The sequence below is a fragment of the Zootoca vivipara genome, chromosome 11 (genome assembly GCF_965207765.1).
Source record: "Zootoca vivipara chromosome 11, rZooViv2.hap1.1, whole genome shotgun sequence".
In the NCBI taxonomy this organism is placed as follows: domain Eukaryota; kingdom Metazoa; phylum Chordata; class Lepidosauria; order Squamata; family Lacertidae; genus Zootoca; species Zootoca vivipara.
In genome coordinates this window covers 31,504,077-31,528,746 of record NC_142594.1, presented here as the reverse complement: position 1 = coordinate 31,528,746, position 24,670 = coordinate 31,504,077, and the positions used below count along the sequence as shown (strand labels likewise).

At 44.9% G+C, this 24,670-nt stretch overlaps 1 protein-coding gene across 1 annotated transcript in view; it reads left to right on the top strand.

The window, feature by feature from the left end:
• COL1A2 (collagen type I alpha 2 chain) overlaps nt 1–24,670 on the top strand; it is a 61,778-nt gene that overhangs the window by 19,465 nt on the left and 17,643 nt on the right. Inside the window, exons 11-32 of the mRNA XM_035128748.3 lie at nt 459–503; nt 1,014–1,067; nt 1,177–1,221; nt 3,243–3,296; nt 4,852–4,950; nt 5,209–5,253; nt 5,362–5,460; nt 6,910–6,963; nt 7,093–7,200; nt 9,499–9,552; nt 9,667–9,765; nt 10,735–10,788; nt 12,027–12,125; nt 12,669–12,722; nt 13,115–13,168; nt 13,441–13,494; nt 14,845–14,898; nt 15,856–15,900; nt 16,799–16,897; nt 19,169–19,276; nt 21,744–21,797; nt 22,239–22,292. Coding sequence (XP_034984639.2) covers nt 459–503; nt 1,014–1,067; nt 1,177–1,221; nt 3,243–3,296; nt 4,852–4,950; nt 5,209–5,253; nt 5,362–5,460; nt 6,910–6,963; nt 7,093–7,200; nt 9,499–9,552; nt 9,667–9,765; nt 10,735–10,788; nt 12,027–12,125; nt 12,669–12,722; nt 13,115–13,168; nt 13,441–13,494; nt 14,845–14,898; nt 15,856–15,900; nt 16,799–16,897; nt 19,169–19,276; nt 21,744–21,797; nt 22,239–22,292 — 1,485 coding nt within the window. The remainder of the gene's footprint in view (nt 1–458; nt 504–1,013; nt 1,068–1,176; nt 1,222–3,242; nt 3,297–4,851; nt 4,951–5,208; nt 5,254–5,361; nt 5,461–6,909; nt 6,964–7,092; nt 7,201–9,498; nt 9,553–9,666; nt 9,766–10,734; nt 10,789–12,026; nt 12,126–12,668; nt 12,723–13,114; nt 13,169–13,440; nt 13,495–14,844; nt 14,899–15,855; nt 15,901–16,798; nt 16,898–19,168; nt 19,277–21,743; nt 21,798–22,238; nt 22,293–24,670) is intronic.

The following is a 24,670-nucleotide window of genomic DNA, read 5'->3' as shown; positions in this document are numbered from 1 at the left end:
GAGTTTCTTTGGCTGGAATCTGTGCATCTGTTAGCTTCATGGTACACTGCATATGAGACCTTTATAGATCAACCGGTCCAGACACATGCATGCAATTGTGGTGGTTGCCTTTAGCCAGCAAAAATTTTTGATCTCAGTCCCAAGAGTCACACTTCAGTTCCAGTGAAATTAATGGGACATAAGATTGTCACACAGTTAGCTTTTTCCTTTACTTTTGTGCAATGCATTTTATCTGGGCTACAGCCAACATTTGTTCTATCCCTCTTCTACAAACCCTCTTTGCTAACTAGATTGCTAAGCTGATAAGAGGCTTTACTTTGTATGAACTTTTGTGTATTTATTTAAATGCCAGAAGTGCAAACTTTCTGACTACATCTTTTGCTACGTCAGTAATAAGACTTGCAAGGAAATGACAACCTAAACCATGGGCTAAATGGAGAATATTTTGTCATTTGCAGGGCGAACCTGGTGCCCCTGGTGAAAATGGTACTCCCGGACAATCTGTAAGTATTTTCTCCCTGTGACTTACACAATATTATGTCATCAAAAATCCTGTTATCATTAGTTAAAGTTTGCTAGTTGCTTTAATGGAGTGTCCAGTGTTTAAGAGAAATGATTCTGTTTGATTAGAATATTTGACTTACTATGTTGAGGGCAACAGTAAATTTGCAGTCCTTTGCTCACTTGGGTGTGTGCCAGTCCCACTGAGTTAAATCTGAGATGAGCATGCATAACTTGAATCAGGAGCATTGCACCCTATTGTGGAAACTGAGAAAAGACTGAAGCTATACTAGACTATACTTTGTAATGCACCGCAGCTTATTATTATTACTACTAGTACTAGAAGTAAAATAATATTGGGGGGTATTGTTTTTGTTTGTTAAACACGCTATGAATTTTTGAGTTTCTATATCATAAACCACCCTGTGATCCTCTGAAGAAGGGTGCTGTGGAAATTTATTAAATGAAGTAAATAAATATTCGGTAATTCTTTGTGTGTCCTTTGCTTTCAGGGTGCTCGTGGTCTCCCTGGTGAAAGGGGAAGAGTTGGCGCTCCTGGCGCAGTTGTAAGTGACTTCCCTACCTGTACAACATGGTTTCCGTTTTCTTTCTTTTGGGTTCTTCAATTTTGTACCAGGAATTTAAGATATAAAGAGAGCCTTTGTTTTCTTTTAGGGGGCTCGTGGCAGTGATGGAAGTAACGGTCCCACTGGTCCCGCTGTAAGTCCAAACTTTAATGTTTTATCATTCTGTCCTGATGAATGACACACACTGTGACTCGCCAGTCACTTGTATTTCTCTGTGCGATGGTCTCCTGTCTTTCTCTCTGCCCTTTATCAGTTGCACAAAAGGAAAACTTTTCTATCTTCCTTCCTTCCTTCCTTCCTTTTTCAAAAAGAAACATCTGGCATTTCCAGATAGGCATCAAAGAGCTGACCAAAATATTAGTACCGGTAGTATTCTCAGGGTGCTTCCACAGACTTTTCAGCTGATGCCTGAGATCCAGTGTTTTGGACTGACTGTTTTAGAAGTGATGGCTGGATTTGCCCAGCCCAAGCTGTGGGAGCTCTCCCCGCAGATAGTGACATTATTGGCCCTCTTCAGCAGCCTGACTAGTGGGAGTCCAGGCTCTGTACTGCTTATAAAGCAGCTACTCTTAAGAAGGGATGGATTGATCAGTGTTATTTCTGCTCCATGCCAGTTTTGCATGTTGGCATTCAATAAGTCTGTTCCATCCCACTTCCAAATCAATCTGCCATTTTTTAAATCCACTGTATTGAAGTGCGTACTTTATCTCAATGTACACTTTCCCAAACATATGTTCTGCTAAAATGAAAATGTTTAATAAACACATTGGGATACATTTTTTTTTGAGCTGAGAATTGTATCATGAAATTTGCAGAAATGTGAAATCTAAAGGATGTTTGCATTTCTGATCCACACATTAGTCCAGGAGGTGTGAAACGGGTCAGTCTACATAAGAATTCACAGATTCTGAATTCTTCAAGCATTCCTACCTCTGGTTAGGGGGGAAACTGGCTGATTCAGAAACGGAACATGAGGCTTTATTTCTCCAAGTGCCCCTCCCCTTGGGAATTTGGAGATTGACCCCAGTAGAAAGATGTCCACAGGGGTCTGGTGGTGTCCGTGTGACATCAGTTTCCCGTCCCTGCTTTACATCCTGAATTATCCAGCGTCTAGCCTAGACAGCGAACCAATCACATTGTCTCCTGGCAGTTACTGCCAGTGTGATTGCTCTAAGGCTGGATATACAGCATCTCAGTTTTTTCAACACATTCTGTTGCACTTTTGCAAGTGATGGTGAATTACGCTCTCTCACTTGTAACTAATGCAGTGTTCTGTCCCCGTCACTCCCCCTTTAAATGAAGCATCTAGAAAGTGGGTGCTTGTTTATCATGACAGCTAGGCAAGCATGTTAAACAGAGAAGCAGAAAAATACATCCTTGCAAGAACAACCTTTATTCTACCTTAAAAGGTTTTTTTAATGGTTCTTAGCTCATTCTTGTTTCTGGAGCCACCCACACACAGAGGCGCATTGGCCCAGAAGCAATGTTTGTAATGGCAGCAGTGATGCCCTGCAACCTCTATATGATGGATATGGCAAGCTACGTATTGAGCCATATCCCCTTCCTTGGCATTTTGTGCCCAGTGAACATGCTCAGTCCTCAATGGATTTTTTTCCCTCCTCCCACCCAGGGTCCTTTTCCTGGGTTTTTTTTGGGGGGGGGGGCGAGTTGGAGGTACTTCTGCAGACCTCATGATCTCCCCCAAGTCTGCTGATTCTCCCCCATTGTGTGCAGATATGGTACTGTTTTGGCTCCATAAGCAGCAACACTTATGCCTGAACATCTGAACATCAGAAATAAAGGGAATGATGGAAAACGTCAGAACTGAGCGTGATGAAACCTCCTGCCTTTGTCATCTCTCTGGGCTGGGATAACCTAGCAGGGGTCCCAAGTTTTGCAGGCCTGCTTTGGGGGCACTGCCATGCCAAAATGTGAGCAGACACTTTCATGCGTTTGGCTCTAAGATGGCATTCATACCTTGTTCTTGGGCTCAAGTCTGTTGTCATGTAGGCAATCCACTTGGTTGCTTCGGGATCCCATGAGATGTATCTTGCTCATTGATTCCTATGGCCTGGCCTCTTTCCTTTCTCTCCTTCTCAGCCTGCTGCTTGCACCTGCAGATCTTGAAGGATTTCTCTTTCTTCATTTTCACAGGGTCCCATGGGTGCTGCTGGAGCTCCAGGATTCTCAGGTGCTCCCGGAGCCAAGGTATGACGTATATTCCGCCTCCTCAGGCCCAGATGCTCAACGAAATGTTTTCAAACCAAGCAATGCTTTAGCTGTACAATGAGAAGAATACAGGTTGTCCCCACCTACAAACATTCGCCACGACCATTCGTAGTTTTCTTTAAACTAATCAAATTGCAGTTGAAATGCAAAATTGCAATGCTATTTGGTTTGTTCCACACAGTAGGCTGTATGTAGAGGTGTCCCTCCACTGTCACAAGGCAGCATGCATTAGTGGAAAGGAGGAAAGGTGGTCTTTTGCCAATTCCTCCTCCTCTCTGCAGCCCCCTGCTCCAGAGAGCTAGGGCATACTCTGGTAGGCAGTGTGGAGGGCGAAGGAGGGGATTTGTGATAATCATCTCCTCACACCTTTCAGCTCATGTAAGGGTTTGCTGGACCCAAAGAGCAGAGAGATTGAGCTGATTCTATCCCTATGCCAAAAATATACATATTGCATTAGGGGAGATGTTGGGTGATGTTTTCCCCAAAACCATTAGCGGGAGAAATCAGTGGTTTGCTGTTGACTTAGGATAGATTCGCATAACTGCGTTTGCTCTCCTGTAAGCAAGAAAAATTAATGGCATGTGCGGAAATTGCAGATGAAATTATTTCTAGTTCTAGTGGTCATGATGATTGGGTCGGTTTGTAATAGCCAGGCAAAGATGGGCAGTAACGAAATTGTGCATCTAGCTAAAGAGAAAGAGAAAGCACTTACTTTTCTCTCAGGAAGGCTAATGTGGCATTGGCACATTGTCTTCATATGGATGTTGTAGATCCACAAAAGCCTCCGTATGCCAGCACGCAGGGGCAGGTCTTGGTAATGTGCCGCTCTGTGCAAGGGCACAGGTTTAAGCCGAGCTTTGGGAGGGAGGTGTGAGGCTCTGGCAGGGCCCTAGAGTCCTTCCACCTCCTTCCCAAAGCCCGGTAGGCACTTCTCCTGCTTTTGTAAGGAGGCAGGAGGACTCCAGGGCCCTTTCGGAGCCCTAACACAGGCATCCCCAAGCTGCGGCCCTCCAGATGTTTTGGCCTACAACTACCATGATCCCTAGCTATCAGGACCAGTGGTCAGGGTTGATGGGAATTGTAGTCCAAAACATCTGGAGGGCCGAAGTTTGGGGGTGCCTGCCCTAACACCTCCTTTCTGAAGCAGGGCAAGTGCTTGCCAGGCTTTGAGAAGGCGCCCTTCTCAGTTGCACACCCAGCGTGGCTGCACCGCTCACCCTGCCCTAAATCCGCTTCGATGCAATGCACTGCATGATCCAAACTCAAACATAAGGATTGTAAAATAAATAATAATAATGGCAACCACAGAGCTAGCATATCTTATCTTTTGCTGAACTATCTGCTGCAATTGAATCATGATTACTGTACTATCTTGTGCTCATCTTAACTGAGACAGCCACACTGGGGACGTTACCTGTTTTGTTTTGTTTTGTTTTCTAAGCCTGATTAGAGTAGTATAGGCTTAATAAGTGCTGAAATGAACCATACACCGAACACTCAGAACTCACTACACACATCCTCTCTTCCCAAACAGGGTGAAGTTGGTTCTGCTGGCAACACGGGTCCCTCTGGTCCTGCTGGCCCTCGTGGTGAGGTTGGACTCCCTGGTGCTTCCGGTCCTGTTGGCCCTCCAGTAAGTTACCCTTGAAGTTTCTGCTACTGATGAATGTGGTTCCTTGCATCTGCTTTTGAGTTATTTCGTTTATATATGTCGCTTGGGCATAAAGAAACATCTAAGCGGTTTGCGCGCACACACACACACCCCAAAACCAGTATGTCTAGATAACACGAGCAGGCGATCATATATATTTAAAACCTAACATTATCCTTCTCTCTCTCTCTCTCTCTCTCTCTCTCTCTCTCTCTCTCTCTCTCTCTCTCTCTCTCTCAGGGTAACCCTGGTAACAACGGCATTAATGGTGCTAAAGGCGCAGCTGTAAGTATGCAGGCATCAAACTGGATTGTTCCTTAGGAAAAGCTTCTGTGGCGCTACAGAGGAGAGTTCTGACATGCGTTCTCCTTCTTCTCTCTCCTTTCTGGGCAGGGTCTTCCTGGTCCAGCTGGTGCTCCTGGCCTGCCTGGTCCCCGTGGTATGATTGGCGCTTCTGGAGCCGCTGGTGCTGCTGGAGCTAGAGGACTTGTTGTAAGTGATGCTATCTACCGTATATGCCTCCTTTTTGCAATTTATGGGTCCTGCCTTTTTGACAGTGTGCATGGCCTGCCTTTCAGTCAAGTGTTATCAAAGCGGCTTACAAACGGCAGGTATCTCCCAAATCACCCATCATGCAGCTGCACACTAATACACACATGTACAACCCAGCAGCCTTTGTTCCTCTGCTCTCCAGCCCCAGGAACTGGAGGGAGGGAACAACCCACCCCCTGAAGCTGCTCCTTGTCTGGCCAATAAGCCAGGTTGGCCATGGTGTTCTTCCTGGGAGATAGGGGCAGGCAGTGCAGCTTCCCCAGTGATCCTTGGTCTCCTGTCCAGTGGCAGAAGGCAGGGAGTGCTTCCCTCTGATTCCACAGTCCCCGGGGGGGGGGGTACATGTTGCTTCCACAAAGGCCAGCAGGGCATCGTTTTAGTGTCTGAGTTGCCTTCGTACTTAGGATGCTGGTCTTGCCTGCCAGCAACTGGGCTTGGTCTAGCTTAAGGCTGCCCCGGCTGGCACACAGTTGCCCGATGCCCTTGCTAGAACATTTGGCACCGTTGTTACATGGTTCATATCCAACCAAGTGTAAAGTGGTGTCAATGTAAAATGCCTATGGTTAATTTGGCCTCTGTTTGTATAGTGCTGTTTTCCACCAAGCTGTTAATGTCTAATGCCAACAACAGTCACACTTGCAGATTCTCTCTTTTATGTCAACTTTGCCAACGAAAGGGTTGTTCTTACAGCGGCAATCCTTACAGCAGCTCTGTAAGGGAGACCAATATTGGGGAGAATACTGGAGCCACTAAGTTTGTCCATGACTTAAGTCAGATTTGAGCTAGTAACTGCTTATTAATGTAGAACTCGAGCTGCTTATTCCCCTTGAACTAGAAACAGCTTATTCCCCTATTGTGCTGCATTGATTATTCCCTTTCTCCAATAAACACACCATCCAAGCCAGTTCTCAAATGACCAGGGGCAGGGCAAGGGAGACAGAGCAGGCCTAGCTCTTATATTCTGTGCCAGCTACTATTTGTAAGGCTACAGGGTAATGGGATGATTTGGAGAGTGAGACACATGGGTTTCATTAATGCCGCTCCCCTTGCATCTACCCCCACCCCACCCCACCCCCCACACAATAATTCAAGACCAAATCTAGGCTAGGAACAGCCCAATTTGGATGATTGAAGCTGCAATCCTATATCCGGTTACCTGTAAGATTGGGGGAGGGGACCACAGATTTAAGTAGGAACCAACTCTTGAGTGGGCATGTAGAGACTTGTTTGGGGAGTATCATTGTGTGAGATGCTGCTGCTAGGCCGTTTTGCTGCAGTTCTTCGTTGCTTGGATAACTTTGCAGCCCAGATGTTCAGAAGAAGAAGAAAAACGGTGCGTATAAATTCATAGTGTTCACTGTTGGGATCTCTCATTCTATTTGACTGCAGGGTGAACCTGGCCCCGCTGGATCCAAGGGAGAGACTGGTAACAAGGGAGAGCCTGTGAGTATCTTTCCTGCATGAAGCCCTGCTATCTATTTGGTGGAAATCACCGTTGATTCTGTTTTTCCCCCATTGTGCAGCCTGTTTCTCAAAATGGTGGCTTGTTTTGCTTTCTTTCCTACCCAACAGGGTGCTTCCGGCCCATCTGGCCCTGCTGGACCAAGTGGCGAAGAAGGAAAGAGGGGTTCCAACGGTGAGCCTGGCTCAAGTGGGGCACCTGGATCTGCAGGTTTAAGAGTAAGTCCCTTGCGTGCTGCAAAAAAAAAAAAAAAAACCCAGTCTAATAGAAAACACCAGGGAAATCCACAGAGGTAGAAGAGACCCCCACTGCCATGCAGGGATATTTTGCCCAGCGTGGGGCTTGAACCCATAGCTCTGAGATCAAGAGTCTCATGCTCTACCAACTGAAGTATAATTGGATGTTAATTCTTAATGCAGACGGCCCCATTTTCCATCCAGGACATCTCCAGTTAAAGGATCAGGTAACAGGTGGAAAACCTTCCTCTGCCTGAGATCCTAGAGAGCTGCTGCTGCTGCTGCCGGTCAGAGTAGATAGAACTGGGCTAGGCAGACAAATAGTTTGACCTGGTATGGCTTTTTTAGGTGGCTTCCTAAATTCCTATGGGATTAACATGACCACACCTACCTGTGCTTGGAGGGGCATTCTTGTCTACACCGGACAATGTTCCAATGTATGTGCATATGTGGGTGGGCCATGGCTTGATGGAGGGAGCACATCCTGGGTCTGTAGGGACCTAAGGTTCCAGTTATTCCAGTATTCCAAGCAGCTGGGCTAGGAGAAGGCACTATCTGAGACCCCAGTCTCTCTCCAATATGGTAGTCAGTGCTGGGCTACCAGAGGGTCTGCTCTGACAAAGGCCATTCTTTCAGCTGCGGCATCTCAGTTAGATATCCAACATCCTGAAATATTTTCAAACTACTGTATTTGTGTTTTTTGTAAAAAATAAATAAATCACTAGCTGCCAACCTGTAGTAGCAGCAGCAGTGGTAAATGAGGATAATGAACAATAATTCTACATGTGCATTGAGAATATATGATTGTTCAATTAAAATTGTGACAATGGGCTTTTTGCTTCTTTAGAACTTGGTGCATTGGGGGCACAGTAGGGCTAATTTTTGCAAGATAATCAGCGCTTCTCATGACACGCTGAATTTTGCTCAAACTTTGTTCAGTTATTCCTTTGGGGGGGCTGGGCTTAGAATCTGGCAGAGATCTAGAAACCAACTCTTGCGACAGTGACAGCTTAACTGCACATTGTATTTTCTAGCTATTGGATCAGTCCCGTGTGTGATCTCTGTGCTTGCATAGCAGTGGAAATATACTGTGTTTTACAGGAAAAATCTGTTCCTTGCCAAAGCTGCGTATTGCCAACCTCCAGATCTAGCACTGGAAGGAGAAGCAATTTGCATGCACATTTTCGCAAATTATTTTTCCATGGATGTTGAGGCATAAGAGATCACTTAGCAGGAATACTTCTGCTAGTGGAGAAATCGAATGGGTGAAGTGGTCCTTATTTCCCCCCCGTTGGGATAAACCATTCCTTTTGTCCTATGGGCCTGGGTTTCAGTGCGTTGTAAAAGTCCTGAAGGCCTTGGTGCTTATCTCATTTTCAAAGTCTACATGCTCACTGATGACAGCGCTTTGATACTGTTCCCGGCAACACACATTATGGTCACTGCAGGATAATGTCAGGTAGTAAAGGTAGCCTCATAATATCCATAAGGCTCTCTGTCCCAGGTTGTTTTGCACCTGGTCTGCTTCATCAGTTTCCATCTGCCACTATAAATTCAACAATATGGATCGAGGCTGAGACATGGACCTGTCGAAACTGCCTGAAGGTATGGGCAGGTGAACCTAAGATCACAGAGCACAGTTGCATCCCTTTTGATGAATCTAATTGTGAAGGATGCTTCAGCCAGCTCTGGTCCCTGCCGGTTCCCAGAGCTATATTGGCCTTCTTGAAATGGTACCTGCCATTCCAGCTGAGAGCTTGCCATTCTCTTCATTGGGCTGCACAGCAGCCTCTAAAGACCACTGGAATCCCTCTCATTGGGCAGGGCGAGGCAGTCACCTTACGCAGCGGGTGCTGGGGAGGGTGAGGAGTGCCACTAAGGTGTTGGAGGACAGAGCTGCAAGTGCCAAACAGAATATACCCTGATGCCTTCAGGTGTCGTGGAGCTTGGTGTCTCGTTGCCAGGATTGAAATAAGACTCTGCTTCTGGTCTGGTCAGTTTCAGCACATGGAACAGAGGGAAGGGGACCTAAAGGCAGCAAAAAGCCCCTGATATACCATCCCATTTCTGCTTCACTCCAGCCATTGGGTGCACATTTGCCCAGTTCAACTATTTTTATGAAGTGAAGGGAAAGTCGCTTTCTCGGGAGGCCCTAATCCCATCACAAATGCCAAGCATTCCTTTGTAAATCCTTTGCTGTAGCAAGCCTTGCCTTTGCCTGTTGACTGAAACTCTCTCTTCTTTTCTGACCAGATATTTGTATGCTCTTTTCCTTCATAGGGTGTTCCTGGATCTCGTGGTCTGCCTGGAGCTGACGGCAGAGCTGGTGTTATGGTAAGCTACCTTCTTCTTCTGCTGCTTCTTTTGTTTCTTTTGAAGAGATGTTCTTCCTGCCGTTGTTGCTTCCCTCTCATTGGAGCTGCTTGTGGGTTTGTTTCTCCTCCGTAGGGAGCTGTTGGAAACCGTGGTGCTACTGGTGCTGCTGGTGCTAAAGGTCCCAATGGTGATTCTGGACGCCCCGGTGAACCTGGTCTCATGGGTGCAAGAGTAAGTATCAAGGGAGAGGATGAGGATCAGGTGACGTTGCAAGGCAGCAGCATCCAAATAAATGGAGGGTTTCCCCTCTGCCTCCAATAATGCTTGCATTTAAAAAATGGCCCATTTAAAAAATGCAGCATGGTTTATGGTGATGGTTAGTAATGTTTGGCTATGAGAACTTTATATTTTTATTCAACTCTCACGACCACGTTGTGAGGTTATTTGTATTCCCATTATACAGATATGAAACTGAGGCTGCAGTGGACATTTGGGTTGCACCCCGACCCTAACTTACCTGGGATTAAGCACAATGAGCTTAGGTGATGTGCAGCCCTATACATCATAGCTGTCAACTTTTCTCTTTTCTCGCGAGGAATCCTATTCGGAATAAGGGAATTTCCCTTAAAAAGGGGGAAAGGTTGACAGCTATGCTTACTAAACCTGTGTAGGTTTGCACTGTGATTTGGGAGTAAATACCAATGAGTTCAATATGGACATTTCCCAGTAAACATGGATTTAATTGGTAGATAGACTGATCTGTCAATCGCTTGTTACTACTTCCGGTCTGCATCAGTTTCTGTCGCGTTCATTGATAAATAAACTCCATCCCATTTCTCCATTAATCTGTTTTAAAAGTCCAGCTGGTCCAAGAGGTGAACCTGGCAGTGCATATTTTATCCTAAAACAAGCACTTCAATATGTTTTTTGAGCCAAAAATGCAAAATTTGGAGAAGCGCTAAATTGGAAGATAATTACAATCTGATCCATGTTGCTGCATTGAAAATGAGGCTCGTTCACTTAAAAATGCAGGCCAGACCAAAGTCTCCTCCATCCCTAATAGCCACAAACCTTTATACTACATTTGTGCATATATTTAAGTGGTGGGTGTCTGAAAGAGGGAGGGAGGAGGAATTCTAACATTCCTGTTTGAAGGAAGCCCCAAAGATGATACTAAGATGAAACGTCTGTGCTTTTTAGGGTCTCCCTGGTCAATCTGGAAGCCCAGGCCCTGCTGGCAAAGAAGGTCTTGCTGTAAGTAGCCCACACTTTACCCTACAAATATATCATTTTTTAAAATGCAGATTTTTAGTTAACAGTTGTAGACTTATAAGTAATATCCACAGCTGTGTTCTATAACATTTTTACCCTGTTTAGCCTGGTGTCACGGTGCTCCCTAGGCAAAGGAATGCACATGGCAGATCGCCAACACAATATTGTCAAAAGTGGACACTTACAGTGGTTCCTATTGTTCCAGATACCCACACACACCAGTCTAGGGTCCAGGCAGCTATTCCGTGGTCTGCGATATATGGAGCAGTTGCAGCAACAGGGGGTCACTCCCTCTCCACCAGTTTATGTGCCTCCCCCTGGTGGGCTGCATCCACACAGCCTGAGACTACGTCTGCCTAGAAGTTGTCTCTGCTCTTCCCTCTTCAATCCCCTCCTGGTTCTGGGAGACAGTGGTGCAAGAGAGAGTGGGGCAGCACACACAGCCCCTCACTTGCCCAAACTGCCTCTTCCCTCGCTTCTTCCAACCCATCCTGTAATCCATCCTCCAGCTCTGAAGTGTCCCCTGCCTCTGACTGTTGCCTCCTGGCTGGTACAGCTCACTGGTCCCCTCTCCCAGCTTCACACTCATCAGCATCCTGCAAGTCCCTGAGCAATTTTCTCAAGAGATCATTAGTGAGCCCAGAGTCTGAGCCTGGGACATTCCCATGTTCAAAGCCGTTCTGCCATCCCAGGCCCAACTACAGACCAGTTTAGGAAATAATCACTGCGGTGTCTGTTGAACCTTGTCTACTGATTCAGGCTCTGCACAGGTGCTGGTTTATTAAAATGGTTTCACAGAAGCTTCCAGACAGGCCTCTGAACACAGACCTGCAGCAGAACCTCTCCCTTTCCAGTTTTCCTCAACCAGGTCAGGTGTTTTCCAGATGTTGTTGGAGAATATCTCCCATCATCCACAGCCAACATGGCCAATGGTCTTGGGAGTTGGAAACCCAATAACATCAGGCTGAGGAAGCCTGTTTTAGATCTGGGAAGAGAAAGAGGGTGAGTCTAGAGGCTAGGTTGCATCATGATATTGATATGTAATATATCATCTATAGCATAGATATAGTATACCAGTAGTCTATAGCATCATGATAGTGATATGCAATGTATTGATATGCAATATAGCTATAATGTCTTCATTGGAAGTGTGCTGCTCTCAGTGGAGGTCAAGCAATATACCTAGGATAAAATCAATGTGGTTTGTTTCCCTCCTCTAGGGTCTGCCTGGTGCTGATGGTAGAGCTGGCCCAACTGGTCCCGCTGGTCCAAGAGGTGAACCTGGCATCATCGGATTCCCAGGACCTAAAGGTCCCAATGTAAGTGCAGTGGAGCTTGGGGGGTACCACCATATAACAGCCTGGTAGCATGAGCAATTGTCTGCAATGCCTACTTTGTGTTAAACTTTCTGGTAACCCAGCAACAAATGCCAGAGTGATGGCACTACAGTGCTAGTGTAATGTTATGGTCCCTATCAATGCCCTGCCTAGGTTTGGGGTTGGGAAGAGAGGGAAGGTCCTTAGGCACAATGCCCTTAGTGGAGGACCTGCTGGCTTCCCGGGGAGAGAACTGCTTCTTCTCATGCTTCCTGCCATCACTAGACATCACTGGGACAGGGGATTTGTGAGCAAACAGGTGGGAACCATAAGTAGGAGGGGCAGCAAATGTAGTTCTCATTGGCCAGCGTAGGGACCTCAACAGGTACCCATTCATGCCGTCCGCACCCCGACATTGACTCCAGTCTCAGAGAGCACAAGTGGGTCTTCGGAAATAGAAGAGATGCATCAGCCCAAATAAAGGAACCTGAGCGTAGCTGGTATTTGTTCTAATCTTGTTCTCCTTTCCTTTTCTTTCTGCCATAGGGTGAGCCTGGCAAACCTGGTGACAGAGGCCATGTTGGTGTTTCTGGCCAACGGGTATGTGCAACTCTCTTATGTCCCAATGAACATGCCTTAGTTAAGAGAGCAGTAATTGTACAGGAATTGCCAACCTCTATACTACCTGTCTTCCTGTCTATTATCTTCCATTTTCAATGCAAAGGAAACAGGTTTTGTGTGTGTGTGTGGAGCAACTCTACCATGTGTGCAAGCAAGCAATGTGTTTGTGTGCATGTGTATGTGTACACGTGCCATAGGTTAGCTTCTACATGGTACCAGTGTTCAAAGTCATTGGATTACATCTCATGGAGGGAACACCTCGTTCATTAAATAGATAGTTAGCTAAGGTGATGCCATTTTATTTTTAGGAAAATAACAAACATGGTGTATATTGTCCATATTTTACATAACTCATCCCTCTGTTATTTTAGGGTGCTCCTGGTCCTGAGGGAAATAACGGCGCTCAAGGTCCAATTGGTGTTGTTGTAAGTACATGGTCATCATTGTTAACCTTTGACACAAACACAGAGTTCCACTTTGCCCTGTGTCTGCCCATTAACTTCAATGGAGGGCACTGATCTTCATGTGCCTTTCTTTGGGTAGCTTTGCAGGGGCAGTTGCCTATTTCATTGTGGCCATTGAACTTCCTTGATTTTAATACAGAAAAAAGTCGACGGGGGGGGGGGAGCTGTCTAGCCACGCTTCCACTCCAAAGGCACTGGATGCTTATTTTTATTCCGTCTTTTAATTCCTCTAGGGCAACCCTGGTGCTAAAGGTGAAACTGGCCCAGCTGGTGCTCCTGGCTTCCAAGTAAGTGGTGGTGGTGAGGATGATGATAATACAAGTATTATTATTTAACAAGTGCCTGAAACATTTTAAGCTCTGTGCACACATTAAAATATAAGAGGGTCTCTGTGCACAGGTTCACAATCTAATAAACACAGCAGAAAAGGAAAAAGGAATGGGGAGGGATGAGGAAAGCAAGGATTGGAGCAGCTGCTCCTTCAGTGGCTGATAGGTGGGGTTATGTTGCTCTCCCCATTGCAGGGATGCTCCTGGGAGGCAGCCTCTCAGTGGTCAGGGTTAGAGGCCAAAATTTGCCTCCCTTGCTCTCCTTAAACAAATTTGGTCTTTCTTACTAGCTAATGTTAATGCAGATTTTGCACTGTTTGTGGTTGGAAACTACGCTAAGAACAAATGATCAGAAGCATTTCAGTATGTCTTGGCTCGCACAATGCACAGAGTATAAATGTGTTTAGTGCACAAAAACAGGAGTGGTAGATAATTTGAACTGATTTAAGCCACATCTTTCTTAAGAATCTCTTAATGTGGTCTTGCAAGGAGTTGTCTTGCACATGGCTTGGTTTTCATATAAGGGAGTCATCCTGACAATCTGTAGAACGCACTTCAGTGAAGGAAAGAGCTGTTTTAAGATCTGGGGTTTGCCACTCAAATTACAATAATAAGATGGTTTGGGCAGAGAACAGCAATAGTAATCCATAGATGTTTCAGACCATGTGGGTTTTGCACAGGCAACTCCCCATTTATGCGTGTTCAGGGCATGCATGACTGCGCACAGGAACCCAGAAGTGGGACGCAAAGGAGCAAAAACGGCCCTAAAAGAGTGTGGAAGTAGCAAAAATGGCATAAAAACAGCACATAGCAATCCCACGAGCCTTTGCAAGTGGAATCCCGGGAGCCATTGCAGTGACCTTTGAAGACTGTGGAGAGTTTGAGCAAGGAGGTTGGGAGGGTGTTTGCAGGCTTTGTTCAATTGTGCTCCCAATGCACGTGATTTTACTTAAACACACGGGTGCCTCGCAGCATAACCCCCTCATAAACGGGGAGTTGCCTATACAGAATATCCCATGTTCAGTCCCAAACATCTGCAGAGGGGACTGGGAATGTCCCCGGCCTGAAAACTAGGAGAGCTTCCGCCAGTATAAATGTGGACAATACTGATCTAAAAAAGGCCAGTGCTCTGACAGGAAGTCAGCATCCTGTGTCCATGTGTCTTGAACGAAGCCTGTGAGACATAAGAGCCCTCACATTTTAGATTGCGTTCACTAATACTTTTGTGCAGGCTCACCTGTAACTTTTCATAATGCACGAAAGGATTGTGGGTTGTTGACGATTACCATCTGTTTCTTTTCCTTTTAGGGCCTTCCAGGTCCCTCAGGCCCAGTTGGTGAAGCCGGCAAACCAGGCGAAAGGGTAATTGAACACAATACATTTATGGATAAGATGTTGTTTTCCCCCGAACCACATGAATGCAGTGCCCCAAACCTTGGTAGGGTGACAGAGAGAAAGTCTGTGCCTGTCTAACCACAGTGAGAGAAATCCTGCTACCACCTGTCATACACAGGTGTCCAATGTGGCCAGATTGGCATGCTTCCTCTAAAGAGGCCCTCTGGCTCCCTTGTGTAGGGACAAGCTCCATAGCAGTGCCTGTGCTTTCATTCTAGCAACTGCCCTTTACATCTTCCCTGATGTAACCATAAGGCAGCATGGTCAGTGCTTGGAACACAATATTTTGGCATGGTTTGTCTGATAATCCCCTCTCAAACCAAGGGGGAGTTAAAGTGATTCAGTGTACCTGCCCTGTGATGCTCCAGCCAACTGGACATCCTTGGCGCCTTTGTTTTTTGGCTTGTGAGTATGGATAACGCAGTGCGCAGCATGGAAAGCACTCTTGTAAAAATGAAAACAACCACAACCACATTTTGCCCTTAGAAATATGGCCACTTAATCGGTTAAACTGGTAGGTTCCCTCCCCCCTCTTCCTGTGAATACGCACAGATTTAAAATATATGTCTTTTTTATTGATCATCGGTCGGTTCTTCTATCCCACCATTACTCCAAAGGTGGTGTGCATGGCTGGTCCCTTCCTCATCCTCACAACAACCCTGTGAGGTTGTCTGCCAGCCTGAGAGAGAGAATGAGAATGAACGCAACAACAGAGTCAAATTCTCTCTTGTGGCTTGAGCCCTACATTCTGCGGCACTGCAGTTTTGGGATCAAAATGTGCATCTCCTTTTTTATCTCACTGGATTGAAATAACATCAGTCGGTAGCTATAATAATTCTTAAAATGACAGTAAGGAAAACATGTTCAAAGTTAAGCATAACCTCTCTCTCTCTCTCTCTCTCTCTCTCTCTCTCTTGTGCATAGGGTCTTCATGGTGATTTTGGCCTCCCTGGCCCTGCTGGTCCAAGAGTAAGTTTATTTTTCACTGTGCTTTGCTTTGTTCCTAAAGTCTGCAATACCTGCCTTTGAACTAAGAAAGATGAGTTCAGAATACCCTTGAATAACCACTGCTATTGGAGTGGGTTTCTGTTTGGGAGAAAGGACCACAGCTCAGTAGTAACACACATGCTCTGCATGCAGCATTTCATAGGTGCAATCCCAGATAGGGCTGGGGGAGACCCCTGTCTGAAACCCTGGAGGTTTTCTCCCAGTCAGAGTAGACACTGCTGAGATAAATGGCTTGACTCTGTATAAGGCAGCTTCTTGGGTTCCTATGCCTCATCTCCATTGTGGAAGATTTCCCAAGGGGAAAGGCTGCCGTTTCTAGTCTTCCACCTATAATACACAAAACCACATTTTCACCTTCTGAAGATTTTTACAGAAGACAGCAACACACATATTGAGATCATACGGTTAATGCTGCATCCATTAAGTGTTGTTAATGTGTTCAGTGTCCAGTATAATTTATATATGCATGTATGGCATGCATAGCACATTATCAGATTGTATTTATAAAATATTGCGTGAATATAGCATCCATTCATAAAATGCATAGGATATGCAGAGTTGCAAATTGATGTCCTTATATTGACAGGGAGGAACTGAATTCTAGCCAAGTAAAGGGATAGTCTCCTAAACACTCTGGCTCAGAAGCGAGTCCCATGGAAACCAATGGGACTTCCTGCCCTTAAGCCTAGATCCCATTCATCAGCTGTGTATGAGCGAAGAAGCAAAAAAAAAAAAAAAAAAAGCATTTGCCGGTGGCACCACTAACATCTTCCAGGCTTCAGTGCTAAATGCTAAGCTTGCTATCAAAATTCAGGGCCTCTGGATTCCAATTGACTTCTTGCCCATCTGATTCCTCCAGGGTGAGCGTGGTCTTCCGGGTCAAAGTGGTGCTGCAGGTCCTGTCGGCTCCATTGGAAACCGTGGCCCATCTGGCCCACCAGGAACTGATGGTAACAAGGTAAGGCAAAAAGGGTGCTATTTTTCTGAAATCCTGGGGAGGGCAGTGTCATCTCCTTGATGCAAGCGCTTAGCCGGAGCCTGATGGCAACCTCCCATATACATGTGTGCCTGGTGTGTGTAGCATGTCAACAGTCTGCTGCTTTGCTGCCTTTTAAGATCTTGCATTATCGGTGAACGGTGCAGTGGCCACATAGGGGTATTTTTGGCTTGGGTATCAGTTGCTTGTCTTTGTCATCAGAAGTGTAACTGTTAAAAGAGGAATGAGCAACCTGCAGGCCTCTGGATGTTGTTGGACTGCAGCTTCCACCAGTCTTGGCCAGCAAGGCCAATCATCAGGGATAAAGGGAGTTGTAGTCCAACATCTGAAGGGCCAGGCACTCACCACTCTTGTTCTAGAAATGGCATCTGTGATACAGAGAACCCACCATAGGCAAACTCAAGAGCTTGTCTATCACCAAGCCTGCTGTTGACCGAGTAGCAGCTTTTTATTTGGCATTAATAGGTGCTTTAGAACATCCTCTTAAATTTCAAATGAGGTTGTTGCGTAGGGGTTGGGTAGGGTGCTGTTAGATGAACATGGCTTGGAATCCTCATTATGCATCTGGAGCTTGTCAGTCATGTGGCTTTGTCTAGATCAGGGATCATTTTCTTCTGCTTCTCTCTACTGGCATCGTTGCAGCTTCATACAGGTAAAACTCGGAAAATTAGAATATCGTCGAAAAGTGCAGTTATTTCAGTAATGCAACTTATTTTTTATTTTTATTTTTACAAATGCTTTCTTTTGGAAATTCCACAGTAATAAAACAAATACAGTGGTACCTCGCAAGACAAATGCCCTGCAACAAGACGAATTTTTCACAAGACATATGTGTCTTGCGATCTGATGGTGACTCGCAAGACGAATTCGTTTTGCGAAAAATTCGTCTTGAGAATCGCAGTTTTCCAAAGGAATGCATTGAAATTTAATTAATGTGTTCCTATGGGCAAAAAAAGAAATTTCAATGCATTCCTATGGGAAACCGCAATTTGCAAGACGAATTTTTTGCAAAACGAATTGACTCGCGGAACGAATTATATTAGTATTGCGAGGCACCACTGTAGTTACAATAATACAATAATAAACAAAAATAAACATCGCTATTGCATTTCATTAATTACATTCCATTTATAATTGACCCGCCTAACAACAAATAATTACAATTACAACAAATAAAGGCTTGACATATCTTGCTTTGCATGTCATGCATCTATCTCTTATATTGGTCTCACCTTTTAAGTTGCATTACTGAAATAAATGAACTTTTTGAAGATATTCTAATTTCCCGAGTTTCACCTGTATATACTTACTAGTCCCAGCTTTAGGATGACACTTTTCACTGCAGCATTCGTGATGAGGCAGAGTCCAGATGTCTACAGGGATGCTCTGTGATTGATTTTGGTAAACTTCCACCCTGCACATTGATTCTGGATCTGGAGTCCTGGTCAATCTGTAATGGATCTATGTTTGGTTTCTCTACCCCTTAATCAAATTGAGGGGTGGTAGCAGTACACAGGGGCCTCCAGAAAAGTATTGCTAATTGGCTATCAGGTTTCAAGCCCTGGATGTTGCTGCAGGGAAGACAGAAAGCACATGTCTATATCCAATGTTTCATAGATTTCTTAGAATTGTAGTTGGTAGGGACCATATGGGTAATCTAGTCCAACACCCTGCAGTACAGAAATCTTTCACCCAACGTGGGGCTTGAACCCATGACCCTGAGATGAAGAGTCTCATGCTCTACTGACTGAGCTATTCAGGGGTTATTCCTATTCAGAGAAGACCCAATAAAAATAATGGGCATGGCCAGCTTAGGCCCATCAATTTCAATAGTGAGTATAGCTTAGTTGGATACAACTCTTGGAAAATATAATTCACATGGTTCCTGGCATCCCTTGACACTGCCAAGATGATAACAAAGTCAATCTCATATTGGGTTAATTTTGAACACCCAAAAGATGTCCTCCAAATCGATCCATTTTAATCAGACCTATTCCAAACCAGACATTTCTGCTTGGGGTGTATTCCACTGCTTTTACCTGCGTGTTTGGAGAATGGATCGGTTTGAATGTCACGTGATAAGTATTTTTCTGTACAGAGAACCCAGCAGCACTCAGAAATGCAGTACCTTTCAGAATACTAACAGCTATTCGCAGGCAGTACAATGAAGCATGTGGCTCATTTCCCCCTAGGGCTCTTGAAGATTGAATCTTTCTTTTCCTGTTCTCCTAGGGCGAACCTGGTGCCGCTGGTGCCGCTGGTACCCCAGGCCCAGCTGGTCCTAGTGGAATGCCTGGCGAGAGAGGTATTGCTGGCGTCCCAGGAGGCAAAGGCGAAAAGGTAAGGCCAATAAGAGGCAAGCTGATTCCTGACCAACAACTCATCACATCCACAAAGTCGTCCCTGGTGTATTTTAATTGCAAGGTCTTCTTTGAGGGAAAGGCTGTAGTTGCTCAGTGGTACTGCCCATGCTTTGTAAGCTGATGACCCCAGGTCATCAGTAGCTATAGTAATCAAGAGACCCCCATTTTAAGCACTTGTGCTGGAGTAGGAAGTCTTAGGCTCAGTTTTCCTGGCTTAGAATCATATGCGGCAAGTCACTTGGATACCTTCTGTGTAATAAGTGATCTGCTAGTTTAATTCTGTCAATTAATTTATTATTATTCTGGTTCAGTTTATCAAGACCCAAAGTTCTTGAGTACATATGTGAGTGAGACTGTGTTTTCCAGGGACGCTACATCATAGGCATCTGCAAGCAATTGGCTTAGTGGGGAATGTGATAGTGGCATTCCTGTCCACAAAAGCATGCCTTCTGCTGAACCAACTATATTTAAAATTCATTTCATAATGTTATTCGTGATTTTTAAAATAAAAAATATTAGATGATCTTGAAGGAGCTAGCAATAATTATTTGATGAACGGAGTTCACTGGGAAGTGTTTGGGGAGGTGTTTGTAACATTCAACTCTCTTGTTAGTGTGGATCCAATTTCTTTTCCAGGCATTGATATTAGAATTGTCTGGTTTATTGATTCAGTAAAAATGGAGAAAAATAGGGGTGTGGTTTTTTTCCATCTGCAGAAGATGGAACTAACCCAGAGCAACCCAGAGCATTGGTAGTTGCAAAGGGGGTGAAAATAAAGAAGCGACAGACATGAAAAATGAAAATAAGGAAATCATATTTAATTAGCTATTGATCATACAAAAAAAATACAGCCTTGAAGGGAAAATGCTCTGGAGGTTAGGAAGTTGGATGCTTTCTGCTTTTCTTTTTCTGTATGAATTTCAGCAAGGACTGAAAGTTCTGCATAGCTCCACCAGGAAATGTGGTATATCTGCACAAGGTCAAAGTAGAAGGAGATGGAGAAAGCATCTTAACTATTGAAGGTTTCACTAATTGATGATGTAATCATCTAGGGAGAGACAAAGCTTCCCCCTCCTGCTAGTACATGCAGGCACAAAACCATTATTTTGTGAAAAAACAGCTACCCATAGTTACGCTCTTGGTTTCATTCGTTCTGTGTCTAATCCATCTCCTTCCAGTAAGGGCCTGTTATATAGACTGGGAGTCGGTAGCCTGTGTCCTCCAGATGTTGTTGGACTCCGGACCCAGTCTGCATAGCCAGAGACACTGGGAAATCGAGTCCAATATCTGGTGGGCCACAAGAACAGATTGACAGATGGAGAGAGGCCTGTGAAATGAGTGATTTGTGGGTAGTGGCTCGTCCCCTTGGACCTCCAGCCCTCTGTAGAATGTTCAAACATTGTGGTAGCAGGAGAGGACAAGGTTATAGGGTGTGTGTGGCACTGCCCATAAATGATTCCCCAAGAGAGGCAGCCTCCAGTCAATCAAATTTTTAAGAAGGCACTAAATGACTATTTTATCACTTGGATCTACTCTGTTGATGAATGCAAAGCAGACCAACTTGCTTTGCCTCTTCAGGGATTATGACTTTGCATCTAGATTTCTTTCTGAAGTTTAGACTTCCTGATTACGATCAGCAACCAATAATCAAATCAAATACATAGTTCCCGTGTAAAGAAAGCTCTAAATCCTTAGGTAACAGCTTCTACAGTGATTGTGAAGTTAGTATTCAATGGCAATAATCACACGCAGGGGTGTCATTGGGTGGATCATTGCGACAAGGCAGTGCAGGTTATGGAGAACAATATAGTTGAATTGCCAACAGACATGTCCTTAGTCCCACTGCTAAGTTTTAAGAACCATTGCCACATAAAGCACACATTCCTAGCAGTCAGTTAAAGCAGTGGTTTTCAACCAGTGTGCCGTGACACCCTGGGGTGCCTTGAATGATGGTAAGGGGTGCTGTGGACAACACTAGCCTCTATCTCTCTTTCCTTCCCCCCCTCTTCTGATGACATCTCACATCTCTGCCTCCCAAAGGTTTGCACCTTTGCTGCTTCTTGCAGCAGCCCCGGCTACAAGCTCCCCAGGCAATTGGTGCCTCTGGGGCTGTCCAGGGGGTGCTTCCCAGGCCCCTTCCAGTAAGGAGGCACCTCTCTTTGGGGTGGGGGCAGTTCAGAGATCAGGGGTGGCGGCAGCAGCTGCCCAGAGGACTCCCAAGCAGAGGGGAGAGGGCTAAGGGAACACCCCACAACAGAGGGTGTTTGAAAAAGGGTGAGGAGCTGCCAGCTATGCAGGCAAGGGGTGACATAAATGGGCTCTGGAGCCCCACAGGGGTGCCACAGAAAGAATGTAGTTGGTCAAGGGAGCTGTGGACTCAAAAAGGTTGAAAACCTCTTAATTAGTGAGACTCAGAATTCATGCTGTGTCCTGCTTCATTTCAGGGTCCAACAGGCTTCAGAGGAGAAGCCGGAACTTCAGGAAGAGATGGTTCACGGGTAAGTACAGTACTTCTTAAATTGCTTTATTTCCCAGGAGCCAAGCATTCAGTCCTTTTAGTAACCAAGAGGGGGAGAGAAAAACAATTGGATTGAGGTCCCAATACATAGCCCATTAATTCTGCATCTTCAGTGATATTAGCCTGAAGTAACTTTCAAAAGTAAATGAGAGATCACTGAAGATCTTGAAAATACGTCACCGGTATTATTAAGGAAGTTAATGCCACTTGTTTGGACAACTATTACATTGATTTCTGATGCTGGATTAAAAAACAACACCTAAAAACAATACAAAACCTTTTTTAAAAAAACAAAAACTAAATGTGTGGGTTTTTTCTCATTTGTGCAATTAGCCTGGATAATTTTCTTCTGGTGTGGGTTTAACATGGGGAGAAAAAGCACCCTAGATTCAAACCTGTAATTCTGCTTGATTTTTTTCAGGGTATTCCTGGTGCAGTTGGTGCGCCTGGCCCTGCTGGAAGTACTGGTGAAAGGGTAAGTGGCAGACTTTTCAGATGCTTAGTAGGCTTGCATTTAGTATGGGAAGGAGCCATAGCTCAGTGGTATAACATGTGTTTTGCATGTAAAAGTCCCGGGTTCGATGCATCTCCAGGTAGGGCTAGAGAAAGATTCCTGCCCGAAACCCTGGATCACAGAATCCCTGTATCAGAATCATACAATTGTAGAGTCGGAAGGGACCACGAGGGTCATCTAGTCCAACCCCCTGCAATGCAGGGATCTTTTGGGCAATGTGGGGCTCAAACCCACGGCCCTGAGATCAAGAATCTCATGCTCTACTGACTGAGCTGTCTCCTGGCTGTCAATGTGGACAGTATTGAGCCAGATGGACCAATCGAGTGGCATAAGGCAGTTTCTCATGGGTGAGATTCACCCCTCCAATGTTACAGCATCCAAATAAAACACAAGGGGGAAAATATCAAGATGTTTGTTTGTTCGAAAGCATTTATAATCTGCTTTATGTTTTAAAATATCTTAGTGGTATGGTAGGGAAAAGTTACACACAACAGAGAAAGTTAAAACAATACCTACAGTGCAGTCCTACGCATTGGGTCTTATCCTATTTTTTTCCTTATTCCTTGTGCTTTTTTCTTTAAAAAAAAGTTTAGGGGTACTCTCGTTTTGACTCAAGAAAACCGCCATTTTATAGTTCAAATCTGGAAAAATAAATACAGTAAATGGACACAAAATGTTTAGGTGTATGCGTACCCCTGCGTACCCCACAGGGAAAAAAAACCGCTGCTTATTCCTATAGCATTTCTTCCTGTCCAAAGAGCCTCCTAGTAATTATCTTATTCATCATCTGTGGTTATTAATGGTCCCATTTTACAGATGGAGAAATGAACATAAATGGCATGCCCATAAGAACACAGTCAGCCAAAGGTTGAGCGAAGATTTGAATCCAGTTTTTCTTTGCCTTCGCCAAATATGCTATCTGCTAAGCCAGGGATGGAGACCCTTTGGCCCTCCAGATGTTCTTGGACTCCAACTCCCATCAACCTGAACCATCATGGTCAGGGATGATGGGATCTGTAGTCCAAAAATATCTGGAGGGCCACAGGCTACCCATTCTTGCACTAGGCCCAGCTGACTCAACTCTAACACTGCAATCCTGCACACGTCTACACAGAAGTGAGTGCCATTGAGTTCAGTGGGTCTTGCTCCCAGATAAGTGGGTAGAGGATTGCAGCCTAAATCATTGATCCGGGATGGGGAACCTGTCACCCTCTAGATATTGCTGAACTACAGCTCCTATTATCTATCCCTGGCTGTGCTGGCTGAGGCTGATGGGAGTTGCAGTTCTGCAACATCTTGAGGGCGACAGGGTCAACACCCTGGCTTTAGATTAATCAATATTTATGCTCTCAGACTTTTCTGTAGAAATTAGACTGGCTCCCTCCTTGTTGTCATTCCACCAGCAGGTGAATACCTTCCTATTCCAACCGGCTTTTAGGAACTGACTGTTTTTAAGGAAGGCGCTGGTGTTATTGTTGCTGTTATCTGTATTTTTAATAGATCTGTCCACCTAGTTTTAATTCTCTTAGTGTTTAATTGCTTTTTAATGATTATCTTTTCTATGTTTTTAGCTCTTTCTATTTTATCTGTAAGCTGCCTTGAGTCCCAGTTTGGGGAAAGGGCAGGATATAACTACAGTAAATAATGATGAAAACTCCCTAAAGATGTCAATATGCCCCAGGAAATGAAATGGTTGAGGGAACATCCCTAGTAAAATATACATGTCAACTGCCCTGGAAAAAAACAGGACATCCTCTTCCCCCCCCCCTAGCACGCGCAAGAGCACGGTGGCTATTTTGAGCACCTTGCTCTCATGCGATTTCAAGCAGAGGCTTGTAGGGACATTTCCTTGAACACACTTAAAAATGAAGGCTTGAACTGTACTTTTCATGATTTGATTTGATTTGATTTGATCCCCCCCCCCTTCTTGGGTGATAAGTGTAGGCTGCATGGCTACCTGCCTGTTTACCTGTATCTGTATGGTTTTATATCTGTTAAGATCTGCGGTCAAGACCAATGGCTGGAAATTGAATTAATGGTGTAACTGGTTCCATAGGGTGCACCCAGAGGGATGTTATTGGGCTTACATTTTTTCAAACAGCAGCTTCCCCCACACCAAGATCACAAGGCAAACAACTACTATTTTGTCATGGCATAGGAGCCTTCAGTGCAAAGAACGCTTGCACATCCTTAACATGCCACTTTGAATTCATGGCCATTATTTGATTGAAAAGACGTTAAGCATGGCTAAAAAAATGTTGGAGGGAAAGGATTACATTTTAAAAGATGGCATTCTGCCTATTCTGTTGTTGTTATTTACACACCCTTCGCCCTAAGGT